The 15,129-nt window shown below is 49.1% G+C and overlaps 1 protein-coding gene across 1 annotated transcript in view; it reads right to left on the reverse strand.

Annotated features, from left to right (window-relative positions):
- Positions 1 to 15,129, reverse strand: part of stab1 (stabilin 1) — a 324,671-nt gene that overhangs the window by 304,959 nt on the left and 4,583 nt on the right. The window contains exon 3 of the mRNA XM_038812582.1: positions 8,189 to 8,307. Coding sequence (XP_038668510.1) covers positions 8,189 to 8,307 — 119 coding nt within the window. The remainder of the gene's footprint in view (positions 1 to 8,188; positions 8,308 to 15,129) is intronic.

The following is a 15,129-nucleotide window of genomic DNA, read 5'->3' on the forward strand; positions in this document are numbered from 1 at the left end:
GCTCCTCCAGAAGGATGACTCCTCGTTCTGGGCTCCAATGGCCTATGCGTCCAGGGCCATGATTCCCACTGAGCAGAGGTATGCCCAGATAGAGAAAGAGTGCCTGGCCTCCTCACCGGTATTGTAAAGTTCCATGATTACGTCTACAGTCTACCAACCTTCACAGTAAAGACTGACCACAGACCCATAGTCCATATCATTCACAAGGACTTGAATGACATGACGCCCAGGCTTCAGCGCATTCTCCTTCGACTCTGTAGGTATGATTTTGAATTGGTTTACACACCGGGAAAGGAGCTAATCATTGCGAATCAGTCCGTGTTACCTCAGGGTGAATAGCACAACAGCGGGCATCGATTGGCCTGGTGGCCAACAGAAAACGTTTTCGCCCTCACTCTCGAGCAGGAAAGGAATGCCTCTTCAGATTTGGTGCGCCCTTTCCTCAGGGACCTCAGCCCTTCCTCTCCCACCTCCCAACTTACCAGGATTGCACCTCCTCCCCACCCCGACCCTCCAGGGTAATCCCTAACCTTCCACCCTTGGACTCCTGGTATTTAAGTAAATATGGTCCTGGGACTTAGGCTCGGGCACTGCACTACAGTATCTCTTCTGGCCACTGCAGTGCTGTTCCTGGAAGGGGTTGGATTTCTGTTGGCCAATCTGATTGGCTGATAGCTCGCAAAGGCGGCTTCCCATCTCAGGGCGGATGGAAGTCCCACTTGCTGCCAATCAACACTCGGTTGAGCATAAAATGGCAGCAGGCCTGTCAGAGTTGGCAGGCATGTATTTCCTGAAAAAATCCAGCCGCTTGTTTTCTACCTACAATCTACAAGGCACAAGACAGGAGTGCGATGGAATACTCTTCACTTGCCTGAATAAGTCAAGCTCAAACAACTCTCAAGAAACTCAATACAATTCAGAACAAAGCAGTCTGCTTAATCACCATCCCATCCACGTCCTTAAACATTCTATGTGGAGATGGTGGCAAAGTGGTAATGCTACAGTACTAGCAATCTAGTGGCCCAGGCTAATGCTTTGGGGCCATGAGTTCAAACCCCACCAATGAATCATTCTGGAATTAAAAGTTGGTCTCAGTAATCGCCCAAGACCTCCGTTCTAAGTAATGACTGTGAAACTATCATCAATTAGAAAACCCCATCTGGTTCACATTTAACTGGCCTGGATGTGACGCCAGATCCACAACAATGTGGTTGTCTCTTAACTGTCCTTAATTAGGCACAGGCAACAAATGCTGGCCTTGCCAGAGATCCATCAAAGAAAAGAGAAAACATTCACTACCTCCACTGCTGCCTGCGTGTGCCATCTATAAGATGCACTGCATGCAACTCACTACCAACTACCATCTGCCAGTTCTCCTCCATTCTGACATAAAACTACATGGCCTTCACTGTCACTGAGACAAAACGTAACTTCAGCTCATTGATGGTTCAGGAAAGGCTATTAGGGATGGACAATAAATTCTGGCTTTGTCAGCTATTCACACATCCCATGAAAGAATTTAGAAAACATGCTACCTTACATTATGTGGAAAATTGCTCTTTGAAAAGTAAAATACATGTATTTTGTTTCATGTCATGATGTCAATTAATTAATGTCACTCAATGCTTTTTATGGTTTTCATAACTATGGCATAATCCTCATTTGCATTTAATTTTGAGTGAAAGGCAAAGTACAATTGCATTTTTGAATTTTTCTCATCAACATCACTAAACAATTAGCTAATTGTTTAGTGATGTTGATGAGAAAAATTCAACAATACTACTGTACTTTGCCAGAATGGCAGAGGACCATTTTGTTCTTTTTTCTATACTGCTGTATTGGAGTAACGTAGCAAAATGCAATTCACCCACAAATTACCAAAACTTAACTGCACAGTCTCAACCTTGACCTCAGGAAAAAACATGCCTGCTTAAAACTGTAATTGCTGCATTCGCTAAATCGATTCCAATACTTATCTGCTTGGAGTTCTGATTGCTCTGTAAAGTGCTTAAAAATACATATTAAAATGCCATTTGTATCTCTTTATATAGGAGATGCAATAGGGTGTCAATGACTATATACTATACATACCTACTTAGCCTACCTTAAAGGCTGTGTACATAGAAATGCCAACCCAACCATGCCCATGTATTTTCGCAAGCAATTCCAGGTGGATCACCCCTCCCACAGCTCGTGCCACCCAAGCTATCTTAGGAGTTATCCCTACTTTTGGTAGTAATTTTTGATAAGGGAAGTGATTTTTTTTTAGTCAATCAAGAGATGTGGCCATCACTGTCAAGGCCAGCAATTTCCCTCCATTCCTAATTGCCTTTGGAAAGGTGATAATGAGCCAACTTCTTCACATGTTGTAGCCCTAGTGGCGTAGGTACATCCACAAGTGTTGTTAGGGAGAGAGTTCCAGGATTTTGACCCAGCAACGATGAAGCAACAGTGAGATCGTCAAAGTCAGGATAGTCTGTAACTTGCTGGTTTGTGATGCACCTGCTTGTCCTACTAGGTGGCAAAGGTTGGAAGTTTGTGTCAAAGACCTCTTGATAGGTTGCTGCAGTGTACCTTGCAGATGGTATACATTGCTGCCTGTATGTGTGTGCCAATGCTGCACGGAGTGAATGTTAAGGTGATGAATGGGTGCCAATCAAGTGAACTGTGTTGTCTGGGGTGGGTATTGAGATTTTTGAGTGTTCTTGGGGCTGCACTTATTCAGGTAAGTAGAGATTATTCTATCTCTTGACTTGTACCTGTGGATGGTGCAAAGGCTTTGGGGAGTCAGAAGGTGAGTTACTCGCTGCAGATTACCCAACCTCTGACCTGCTCTTGTAGTCACAGCATTTATGTGGCTGGTCCAAGTAGGTTTCTGGTCAATGTTGACCCCAGGATGTTGATAATGGGGATTCAGTGCCGCTAATGTCAAGAGGACATGGTTAGATTCTGTCTCATTGTAGATTGCCATTGTCTGGCACTTCTGTGGGGAGGGGCGGTGGTGGAGTGGTATTGTTGCTGGACCAGCAATTCAGAAACACAGAGTAATGATCTGGGGACCTGAGTTTGAGTCCTGCTGGAATTTAAACTCAATAAAATATTTGGAATTAAAAGTCTAATGATGACCATGAAACAATTGTCGTCAAAACCCATTGGGTTTTCTAATGTCCTTTAGGGAAGGAAATCTGCCATCTTTACTTGGTCTGGGCTACATGTGATTCTCGACCCACAGCAGTTGGTTGCCTCATGGATAACCTCTGAAATTGCCTAGCAAGCCTCTCCATTGTATTCAACCACTACAAAAACACGAAAAAGGAACGAAACCGGACGGATCACCCAACATCGAACCAGGCACCAGAAACGACAACAGCAAACCAGCCTTGCCAACCCTGCAAAGTCCTCCTGCCTAACATCTGGGGCTTGTGCCAAAATTGGGAGACCTGTCTCACAGATAGTCAAGCAACAGCCTGACATAGCCATATTCACAGAATCATACCTTCCAGATAATGTTCCAATAAACCACTATCACCACCCTGGGTTGTTCTGTCTCACTGGCAGGACAGACCCAGCAGAACTGGCGGCACAGTGGTATACAGTCAAGAGGGAGTTGCCTTGGGAGTCCTCAGCATCGACTCTGGACCCTATAATGTCTTCAGGTTAAACATGGGCAAGGAAACCTCCTGCTGGTTACCACGTACCATCCACCATCAGCTGATGAATCAGTACTGCTCCATGTTGAACACCACTTGAAGGAAGCACAGAGGATGGCAAGGCAAAGAATATACTCTGGGTGGGGGCATCAATGTCCATCACGAAGTGTGGCTCGCTAGTACAACCACAGACCGAGCTGGCCAGGCCCTAAAGGACATAGCTGCTAGACTGGGACTGCAGCAGGTGGTGAGGGAACCAACAAAAGGGGAAAACATACTTGACCTCAACCTCACCAACCTGCCTGCTGCAGATGGACCTGTCCATCACCACCAGCAAAACAGTACTCAACCAGAATCTGCAACCTCATGACCCGGCATATCCCCCCATTGCCATTACCACCAAGCCAGGCTCAACCCTGGTTCAATGAAGAGTGCAGGAGAGCATGCCAGGAGCAACACCAGGCATAGCGAGAAATGAGGTGTTGTCAACCCAGTGAAGCTACAACACAGGACTACTTGTCTGCCAAACAGCGTAAGCAGCAAGTAATAGACAGCACTAAGCGATTCCACAACAAACACATGAGATTTAAGCTCTGTCGTCCTGGCACATCCAGCCGCGAATGGTGGTGGACAACTCGGCAGTGGTTAGCATGGTTGCTTCACAGTGCAGGTTCGATTCCCGGCTTGGGTCACTGTCCGTGCGGAGTCTGCGCATTTCCCCGTGTCTGCGTGGATTTCCTACGGGTGCTCCAGTTTCCTCCCACAGTCCAAAGATGTGCAGGTTAGGTGGATTGGCCATGCTAACTTGCCCTCAGTATCCAAAAGGTGGGGTGGGGTGGGGTTACGGGGATTGGGTGGAGGTGTGGACTTGGGTAGGGTGCTCTTTTCAAGGGCGGTTGCAGACTCGATGAGACGAATGGCCTCCCTCTGCACTGTAAATTCTATGATTCTAAATCCAATCCAGCCAATTACCTCCTCTCAGTCCACTCTCCCTCATCCGCAAAGTGGTGGAAGGAGTCATCAACAGTGCTATCAAGTGGTACTTACTCAGCAATGACCTGCTCACAGACGCTCAGTTTGTGTTCCGCCAGGGTCACGCGGCTCCTGATTTCATTAGAGCTTTGGTTCAAACATGGACAAAAGAGCTGAATGTCAGAGGTGATGTGACAGTGACTGCCCTTGACATCAAGGCAGCATTTGATTAATCTGGCATCAAGGAGCCCTAGCAAAACTGGAGTCAATGGGAATCAGGAGGAAAACCTTCCGCTGGCTGGAGTCGTACCTGGCACAAAGGAAGATGGTTGCGGTGGTTGGAGGTCAATCATCTCAGCTCCAGAGCATCATTGCAGGAGTTCCTCAGGTTAGTATCCTGGGCCCAACCATCTTCAGCTGCTTCATCAGTGACCTTCCTTCCATTAGAAGTGGGGATGTTTGCGGATGACGGCACAATGTTCAGCACCATTCACCACTCGTCAGATAATGCAGCAAGACCTGCACAATATCCAGGTTTGGGCTGACAAGTGGCAAGTTACATTCATGGCTCACAAGTGCCAGACAATGATCATCTCCTGCAAGAAAGGATCTAACCATCGCCCTTTGATTTTCAATGGCATTACCATCACTGAATCCCCTGCAATCAACATCCTAGGGTTACCATTGATCAGAAATTGAACTGGACTAGCCACATTAATAATGCGGCTACCTCAGCAGGTGAAAGACTAGGAATCCTTCGGTGAATAACTCATCTTCTTACCCCCCAAAGCCTGTCCACCATCTACAAGTCCAAATCAGGAGTATAATGGAATACTAGATGAGTACAACAACACTCAAGAAGCTCGACACCATCCAGGACAAAGCAGCCCGCTTGATTGCTACCCATTCTGCAAACATTCAATTTCTCCACCACCAACAGTGGCAACCATGTGTACCATCTACAAGATGTACTGCAGGAACTCGCCAAGGTTCCATAGGCAGCACCTTCAAATTCCCGCTTGGGTCACTCTCTGTGCGGAGTCTGCACATTCCCCCCGTGTCTGTGGGGGTTTCCTCCAGGTGATGCGGTTTCCTCCCACAAGTCCCAAAAGATGAATTGGACATTCTGCATTCTCCCTCAGTGCACCCGAACAGGCGCTGGAGTGTGACGACTAGGGGCTTTTCACAGTAACTTCATTGCAGTGTTACTGTAAGCCTACTTGTGGCACTAATAAAGATTATCATTATTATTAGTGCTAAGTATATTCCACTTGATCGCACTATGGATGACTCTTTCAATCACTCCCCCGTTGATTGAGAGTAGACCGATGGGGTGGTAATTGGCTAGATTGAATTTGTTGTGCTTTTTGTGAATGGGACATATCTTGTTAATTGTTCACTTTGTTGTGTGCGTTGCCAGTCATGTGGCTGTCCTGGAACAGTTTGAGTAGAGGCGTATCTAGCTCTGGAACAAATTCTTCAATACAGTTGTGAGGTGCTATAGCCTTTCCTGTATCCAGTGGGCTTAATCATTCTGGGTATCACATGGAATGAATCAAACAGGCTGAAAACTGGCATCTGTGATGCTGGGAGTGTCAGAAGGAGGCTGAGATGCATCATCCACTCAAGACGACGGGCTGAAGATGGTTGCATTACCTTTGCATTCACATGCTGAAGTCTATCATCATTGTGAATTGGGATGTTTATGGCTCCTCCCCTCCTCCTATTTCTTGCTTGATTTCCCACTCTCATTTACAACTGGATGTGGCAGGACAGCAGAGGTTTATTCTGAACCGTTAGTTGTGAGATCGCTTAGCTCTGCCTACAGCAGCTGCTTCCACTGTTTAACATCCATGTTGTAGCATCACAAGTTGGGACCTTGTTATTGGGTACACCTAATGTTGCTACTGACATATTATCCTGCATTTCTCATGCCCCTTGTAATGAACTCCAATTGGCTTTATTGGTTGGCCAATTGGAGTATGAGCTCCCTCAATGATAGCTCATTGAGAGGGCCCATATAATCACCTGTGTAGGCTTTGTGAGCAGTCTTAAGTTGACTGGACTGCTAGCAGCACTGTTTGTAGCTGCTCCTGTAATATCGTTATTGTAAATAAATATTGGTGTGGTGACGGAACTCCTGCCTCCCATGGATTACTACACCCCTCGACTTAATGGTGAAGGCAGAGTGAAGGATATGCTGGACCATAAGATTACGGATTGTGGTGGAATGCAATTCTACTGCTGCGGATGGCCCATTGCCTAGTTTACTGCTGTTTGATCCGTCTCATTTAGTGTGTGGTAGTGCAATGTAATAAGATGTATCAGTGTTGAAGACTCTCAGGGCCACTCCCTCCTGACTGTATATCACTGTGCCATCTCTTCTGGTGGGTCTGTCCTTCCAGTGGGACAGGACATCTGCAGGTATGCTGATGAAGGAGTCTGGGACATTTGTTACAAGGTATAATTCTGTGAGCAAGACTATGTCAAGTCTTTGGATAGCTCTCCCAACTTTGACACAAGTTGACACAAGAGGAAGTCCTTGCAGGATTGACAGGGCTGACAGGGCTGGGTGTGCCTTTTTCATCCCCAGGACGATGCTCATAGTCCACCCGGACTTATTATACTTTTCATAGGGCTTTGATACAAGTGTCAGAGGACAGTTAAGAGTCAGCTACATTGCAATAGATCTGGGGTTACATATTGGTCAGTCTACAATAGCAGATTTCCTTCCCTAAAGTACTATCATGAACCAGATGGCAGTCAGTAGTTTCCATAGTCCCGATTACTAATACTAGCTTTTTATTCCAGACTTATTAATTGAATTTAATTAATTAACTGAACTGCTGTGGTGGAATTTGAACACATGTATCTGGATCATCCTGATCATTAGTCCAGGCCTCAGGATTGCTATACTGGTAATATCATAGAATTTACAGTGCAGAAGGAGGCCATTTGGCCCATCAAGTCTGCACTGGCTCTTGGAAAGAGCACCCTACCCAAGGTCAACACCTCCATCCTATCAAAATAAACCAGTAACCGCACCCAACACTAAGGGCAATTTATCATGGCCAATCCACCTAACCTGCACATCTTTGGACTGTGGGAGGAAACCGGAGCACCCGGAGAAAACCCACGCACACACGGGGAGGATGTGCAGACTCCGCACAGACAGTGACCCAAGCCGGGAATCGAACCTGGGACCCTGGAGCTGTGAAGCAATTGTGCTATCCACAATGGTACCGTGCTGCCCTAAATTCAAATTCATGATATGAAATAATTCAGGAAAGTTAAACTTGCAATGTAGCTCAAAGAAAATGGAACATTTCACCTATAATACTCATATCTAATATTTTTTTCACTCATGTCTGCAGAAAACAAAACACATAAATATTGTCAAAGAACAATCCTTATCAGGGTACATTTCCAAGTTAAACAAGAGACAATTCTCCACACTAGATGAAATTTATCTGTGTGGTTCATGCAAATGAAAAATGATTGCATAACCAAATGCGCTATATAGATTAGTCTCTATTACTTTACAGAGTCAAACTCTTATTACTCACCGAGGCACTCCTGGCTCCAGAATCCGTTACAACATTTGGATACAGTGGCCATTTTTGTGCATTTAAGACTGCAACCAACTTGTTGAATCAGTTGTTCTCCACCCAGGTCCACAGTAAAACTTAAAATTTCAATATATAATAAAACATAAAATAATTAAAATACTGCAGAGAGAATATTAAATATATTTAACTGCATTTTGCTCAACAGGAAGACCTTCTCAGTATGCCTTCAAACGCTCAACACTTTGACTCTAAAGTTTCAGAGAAAAAATGTATCTGAAATCAGATTTGATTTTAAATGATCTCTTTACGGTTTTAATGCAATAATTAAAATACTGAAAAGTTTTAACAATGAGAGTCACGTCATTCTTTCTTGTCATGGTACCAGAACAAATGGAAATCCCCCATATATTTTTTTATTAACAATCTCTATCAAGACTACGAGATAATGTGACCTTTATCTTCTGCTACTCGGACCTGAAAATGATCTGCTCTGATATCCTTCCCCATTTTCCTCTTCTCTACAGAACTCAACTTGGTGCCCTGTCCTCAAATTCTCACACAGGTTAGCATGCTCAGAGTTACAAATGTTGTCCTTCCTAGTTTCTGTGAGCAGGTGGTGGGGATCCTGCACCTTGAATTCATGATTTAGCTGGTTTGGCTGGTTTAGCACACTGGGCTAAATCGCTGGCTTTTAAAGCAGACCTTGGCAGGCCAGCAATACGGTTCAATTCCCGTACCAGCCTCCCCGAACAGGCGCCAGAATGTGGCAACTAGGGGCTTTTCACAGTAACTTCATTGAAGCCTACTCGTGACAATAAGCGATTTTCATTTTCATTTCATTTCATGAAGTCCTTGTGCTTAGGCTGTCATGACCATGGACAGAATTTCCAGCATTTTAACCCATTAAATAGCTGGAACTCAGGGGAGCAGGTGGCCACCATCGCCATTCCATGGAACCGGTCCAGGTTAGCACCGAGTGCTCCTTCCTGTTTGGTGCCCATAGTGCCTTGGGATTTGCCTTGGGACGGAGCGGCAGCTGGTTCGAGCCCCGGCTGCCTCTGCATCGTCTGCTCTGCCAGCCCTGGCGGTTCCCCATGTCCCGCACCATCGTGTTGACGCCTCGGCGATGCTCCTCAGCGAATGGACCACGCTCTGCAGTGCCTCGGCAATGCCCTCCTGCGACTGAGGCAAGCTCCGCAGCGCCTAGGCCATTCTCATCTGAGAGCGGGATATGTCCCGCAGAATGTCATCAATATCAGCCTGGTACTTGAGGGAGCTCACAGAGTGCTGGCCAGGAGGCCCAAGGCAAATGAACCCCCGCGTGCGGTGCTGGTGCGGTTCCATCGATTCAGCGACCGGGAGTGTGTGCTGCGCTGGGCCAAGAAAGTGAGGAGCAGCAAGTGGGAGAATTCGGTAGTGCGAATCTACCAGGACTGGAGTGCGGAGGTGGCTAAGCGGCGGGCCGGGTTCAACCGGACGAAGGCGGTGCTGCATGCCAAGCAGGTCAGATTTGGAATGCTGCAGCCTGCGCGTCTGTGGGTGACATATAAGGACTGGCACCAATACTTCGAGTCCCCGGAGGAGGCGTGGGCCTTTGTACAGGCGGAGAAGCTGGACTCGAACTAGGGTCTGGGGACACACTATGGCCGTTGCTGTTTTCGCTGTTGCTGTTCTGCAATTTTGACACGTGTTTTTTATGCTGGTTTTCTTTTTGCTCTGTTTCCGGGTGGGTCTGTCTGTTGGGTATGGTTGTGGGGTATGTGGGGAATGTTGGGGGTTTGTGTTTTATATTTTCTCTTCTGTACGGGGCTGGGGGTTGGGGTGAAACTGGATTTTGGGGAGCTACGTCATAAGGGTGGGGTGTGGCAGTATGAAAGCGCGGGCTTTCCTCTGGTTTCCCGCGCTGCGGGGCAAGGGGGGCGGAGCTGGAGGCGGGGCTGTGGCCTCTACTGGTTTTCTTTCCCGCGCTGTAGCGGTGCCAAGGAGGTGTGGCAAGAGGGGGAGGACCCCATGCCGGGAGGGGATGGGTTTTGGCGGGAGCTGCCGGGGTCAGCAGAAGTCAGCTGACTCACGGAAGTACCATGGAGGGTGCGTCGCGGCTAGGAGGGGTCCTAGCCTGGGGGGTGAGGGTGGGGGGGATACCGGGTTGCTGCTGGAATGGCCAGGAAAGAGCTGGTGTGGGCCGGGGGGGGGTAGAGGAGAGGCGTTATCGCCATGGGGAACGGGTCAGGCGGGGCGAGCTGGCCTGGGGCAAGCAGTCGATAAGCTATGGCTAGCCGGCAGGGGAGGGGGGCAGGTTGCCCTCTGATCCGGCTGATTACCTGGCACGTGAGGGGGCTGAATGGGCCGGTTAAGAGAACTAGGGTATTTTCTCATCTGAAGGGGCTGAAGGCGGACGTGGCTATGCTCCAGGAGACCCACTTGAAAGTGGCGGACCAGGTTCGTCTGAGGAAGGGGTGGGTGGGGCAGGTTTTTCATTCAGGATTGGACGCGAAGAACCGGGGGGGTGGCGATTCTGCTGGGGAAGAGGGTGGCGTTCGAGGCGGCTGAGGTGGTGTTGGACAAGGAGGGCAGACATATTATGGTGAAGGGTAGGCTGCAGGGAGAGAAGGTGGTGCTGGTTTATGTATATGCCCCGAATTGGGATGATGCTGGCTTCATGAGGCGCTTGTTGGGCCGCATTCCGGACCTGGAGGCAGGGGGCCTGATCATTGGGGGAGACTTTAACACAGTGCTGGATCCCCCACTGGACCAGTCCAGTTCAAGGACGGGTATGAGACCGGCGGCGGCCAAAGTGCTGAGGGGGTTTATGGACCAGATGAGAGGAGTGGATCCCTGGAGGTTTGGGGGAACAGATAGAAGACGGGACATGGGCTGATGCCCTGGAGAGGGTTAATTCTTCCTCCTCATGTGCGCGGCTTAGCCTCATCCAATTCAAGGTGCTGCACCGGGCCCACATGTCCGGGTCTAGGATGAGTAGGTTCTTTGGGGGTGAAGACAGGTGTGTCAGGTGTTCGGGGAGTCCAGCGAACCATGCCCATATATTTTGGGCATGCCCGGCACTGGAGGAGTTCTGGAAGGGGGTGACGAGGATGGTGTCGAGGGTGGTGGGATCCAGGGTCAAGACAGGATGGGGACTCACGGTTTTTGGGGTTGGGGTGGAGCCGGGAGTGCAGGAGGCGAAAGAGGCCGGTGTGCTGGCCTTTGCGTCCCTAGTAGCCCGGCGAAGAATCTTGCTACAATGGAAGGATGCGAGACCCCCAAGCGTGGAGACCTGGATCAACGACATGGCGGGTTTTATCAAGCTAGAGAGGGTCAAATTCGCCCTGAGGGGATCGGTACAAGGGTTCTTTCGGCAGTGGCAACCTTTCATCGACTTTCTGGCTCAACGATAGGGTACTGGGACAGCAGCAGCAGCAACCCGGGGGGGAGGGGGGGAAGGGGGAGGGAAAAGGGGGGAGGGAAAAGGGGGGAGGGAAAAAGGGGGAGGGAAAAAGGGGGAGGGAAAAGGTGGGGGGGGACGGACGATGACTATGTTTGTTCATTTAATTTTAATTTATTTTTAAGTTCTCTTGTTGTTCATTGCGGGTGGGGGGGGGATGTGATACATGCGTTGATACGGTCTGGGGGGTGTTACAGTTTTTATGGGGTTATTTTGTTGCATTTCATTGTTTGTTGTTATATTTTCTGTAAAAAATCCCAATAAAAATTTTTTAAAAAAAATATCAGCCTGGTAGTGGGTCACATCCTCCAGTGAGTTGGACGTCCTACTGAGACCCTCAGCCATGGCCGTCACCGATAGCGCAACGCTTTGGACACCTCCACTAATGGTGCCGACGTCGTGCACCAGGCTGTCCACTGGGTCGCCGCCCTAGCAGTGTTGGCCTCGGTGCCACGCATTGTTGGCGACATCTCCTGCGCCTGTAGTCTCTGGTACCCCTCCCAGTGTCTATGGACCTGCTCGAGTGGTGCTGACATCCCCCTCTGAATGTCATGGCCGCACTCTATCAACTCTGGCATGACCTCTTCCACAGACTCAGCATCAGGCTGGGATCCAGCTGGGTCCTGGGATCCAAGAGCCCTCTGACTGCTGTCTCACCTGGGGGTTCCTGCCTCCACCTGATATACATCAGCAGCAGTGTGGTGCTCACCAGATTGTGCCCCAGTAGCCTGACCACTAACATTTCCCACCGAGGTGTGTGTATCTGCGCTGGTGGAGGGTGGGGATGACAGCTGTCCCACAACTATTATGGTGGCATCCTTGGAGCTCTCCTCGAGATGTTCTCATGGGATGCTGGAGAGTCACAGAATCATAGAATTTACAGTATAGAAGGAGGACATTCGGCCCACGGAGCCGGCACCGGCCCTTGGAAAGAGCACCCTACTTAAGCCCACGCTACCCCAGTAACTCCACCTAACCTTTTGGACACTAGGGGGAAATTAGCATATCCAAACAACAGAGATACAGAGAGGGTATTGTTAGCCTCACGCGTGGTTTACAGTGGTGGTAGGGGGGGTGGGTGAATTGTTGGTTGGGGGTCACATAGAGAGTTGGGGGTGGATGCTCGCATAGGGGTGGAAAGGTCTCGGGGGGGTCGGGGGGGAGAGGCCTTGGTGTCTACTCGCTCGGCACTGGAGTCCAGTCCTCCTGATCACACTATCGGCACTCACAGCCAACCTCATCCCAGGCAGCACTGGCTGCTCTATGGCTGACCCTCCAACATCCTCGGGGGAACAGAACATCCCTCCTGACCTCCATTGCGTCTAGGAGCCTCCCTAGGTCAGCATCCCCGAATCTTGGGGCCGGTCTCCTGGCGCATTGTTGTGAACTGGCTGGGGTTGGCTGAGCAAGTGCTGCTTAAGTGCTGCTCAACCTTGTTAGCGGGGGGTTGGCGAGCCTTCATTTGCGGCGAGAAGCCCGTGGGGCCTCGCTAAATTGACCAATTAACGTTGAACAACGTTGCCAGACTCGCTGGGCCGAGGGTTGGGAAGCTCCTGGCAGTTCCCGCTCACTGCTACACTTAGAAATCTTTCCGGAGGGGCAGCACCATGGCACAGTGGATAGCATTGCTGCCTCATGGTGCCGAAGTCCCAGGTTCGATCCCGGCTCTGGGTCACTGTGGAGTTTGCACATCGGTTGCAGAAGTATCAGGCCTGAGGGCAGCTATGGTGTTACAGAAGGCTCAGAACCTTCATCGATACTTTGCAAGACCGTTGAGAAATTAAATCCCGTTGGATGTAAATTGGTCCGAGTCAATTCAAATCCAATTGACCTGCAGTGAACCTAGAATGTCTGCCCAGGGGTAACCATATGTTTTCTAAATAGCTTGCAATCTTTTCGCTCATAAAGGCAGTTGGATTTATAGTGAAATTATGTCAGTTGCAATTCAGTATCACTTGAACATCACAACGTATAATTTTCTTGCGGGAGAAGATCGTACAGCTGCCCAGGTTTCCTGCATGAGATTTTCTTCTTCTGTTAGGGAATTTTTCATTGGAATGTGTTGCCATCAACCCAATGATTCATCTCTTTCACATCATGCAAGCACTGTGAGTGATCCATAGTGATGGCATTATAGTTGCTTTTTGGATAAGAGCTACTAGTGTGCTTAATGTTTCTGTGGAATATCCACGGAATGAATTTAAACTGTGTGTAAACCCTTTGGGCTGGATTCTCCATTCCTGAGACTAAGTGCTGATGCCAGGCCTGGATTCGTGAACTTTCGCGACAGCAGAACTGGTGCCGAACCTGGACCGATTCAGCGACTGTGGAGGGGCTAGCACCAGCACCACATGGAACACAATTGATTCCAATGAAAAACGTTGTGGGTTTCGCCGGATCTGTGATTGACACTCTGGAGACTGTCTAGCTGCAGCCTCACATACACATTACACTTCCCACACACAAAGCCAACAAGATGGCACTGGTTGTGCTGGAGTGCACCCATACAGCTGATGGGTGGGCTGGGGCTTGAGGGCACCTAGAGGGGGGGTGTCCTGGGGGAACTCCTATATGACCCATGGCCGTACGTTCACAGTGGGCTATCAGTAGCGTGCGCAGCTGCATGGCTGCCTTTCCAGCTGTGGCAGCGGTGTTCCGTGCCTGTCCACACCACCCCACAGCCCACCTCCTGGCCACTCCCTGCTACTCCGCCCGCCCTGGCAGAAGTCCCTGGTCAGCGACACAACTGTCGGCAAACTATGACGATGTTGGACACTTTCCGTGCCTCCTCTATCTCCCTCAGCAGCCATGATGCCGGTTTCACAAATTTTAAAAGCACAAGTGAGCAATATCATCAGGAACTTGGCCCATTGGAGGCGGAGAATCACGGAGGCCCCCGGGAATACTGGGTCAGGCCTACTAATAATATGCAAAAGATGTTTACTGTACGTGCATCCGGACTGCAATGAATTCGCTGTCAAGGTCACGGAGAATTGCGATTTGGCGTCACATCAGTGCCCGCCGCGATTTTGGCGTTGGAACTTATTCGCCACCCAATAACTTTTCCCGTTTTCTGCATCAGCCAACGGAGAATACCGTCCTTTGACTTTCATTAAATCATCGGGTTGATCCCTGGAGCCCTGGTTTTTCACAAGGGGACCGTTTATGAAGATTTGCATGTGAGGGTCCCTACCACCTGATGAAAGTTAATACCTTATTTCCATGAAGAAAGTCATGAAGGTATTGCTCCTTGCAAATATAGCATTTGTCATTTGGGCAGGAATTTTACCAACAAGAGTGAAGTCCCAGTGCCAGGACATAATGTGTGCCCAGGACCGGTGGGCCATAATGGCTATTATAACGGTGGGAAATGGTCCTCTGTCCAATTAAGGTTGGCACACTTGCTCTCCTTGCCTCCAACCAAATCAGAGGGCACCACCATTTTAAGAAACCCAAGTGGCTGCTGGTAGTTTGCCACAATGCAGCTCGGGATTCT

The sequence above is a fragment of the Scyliorhinus canicula genome, chromosome 11 (genome assembly GCF_902713615.1).
Source record: "Scyliorhinus canicula chromosome 11, sScyCan1.1, whole genome shotgun sequence".
Lineage (NCBI taxonomy): Eukaryota > Metazoa > Chordata > Chondrichthyes > Carcharhiniformes > Scyliorhinidae > Scyliorhinus > Scyliorhinus canicula.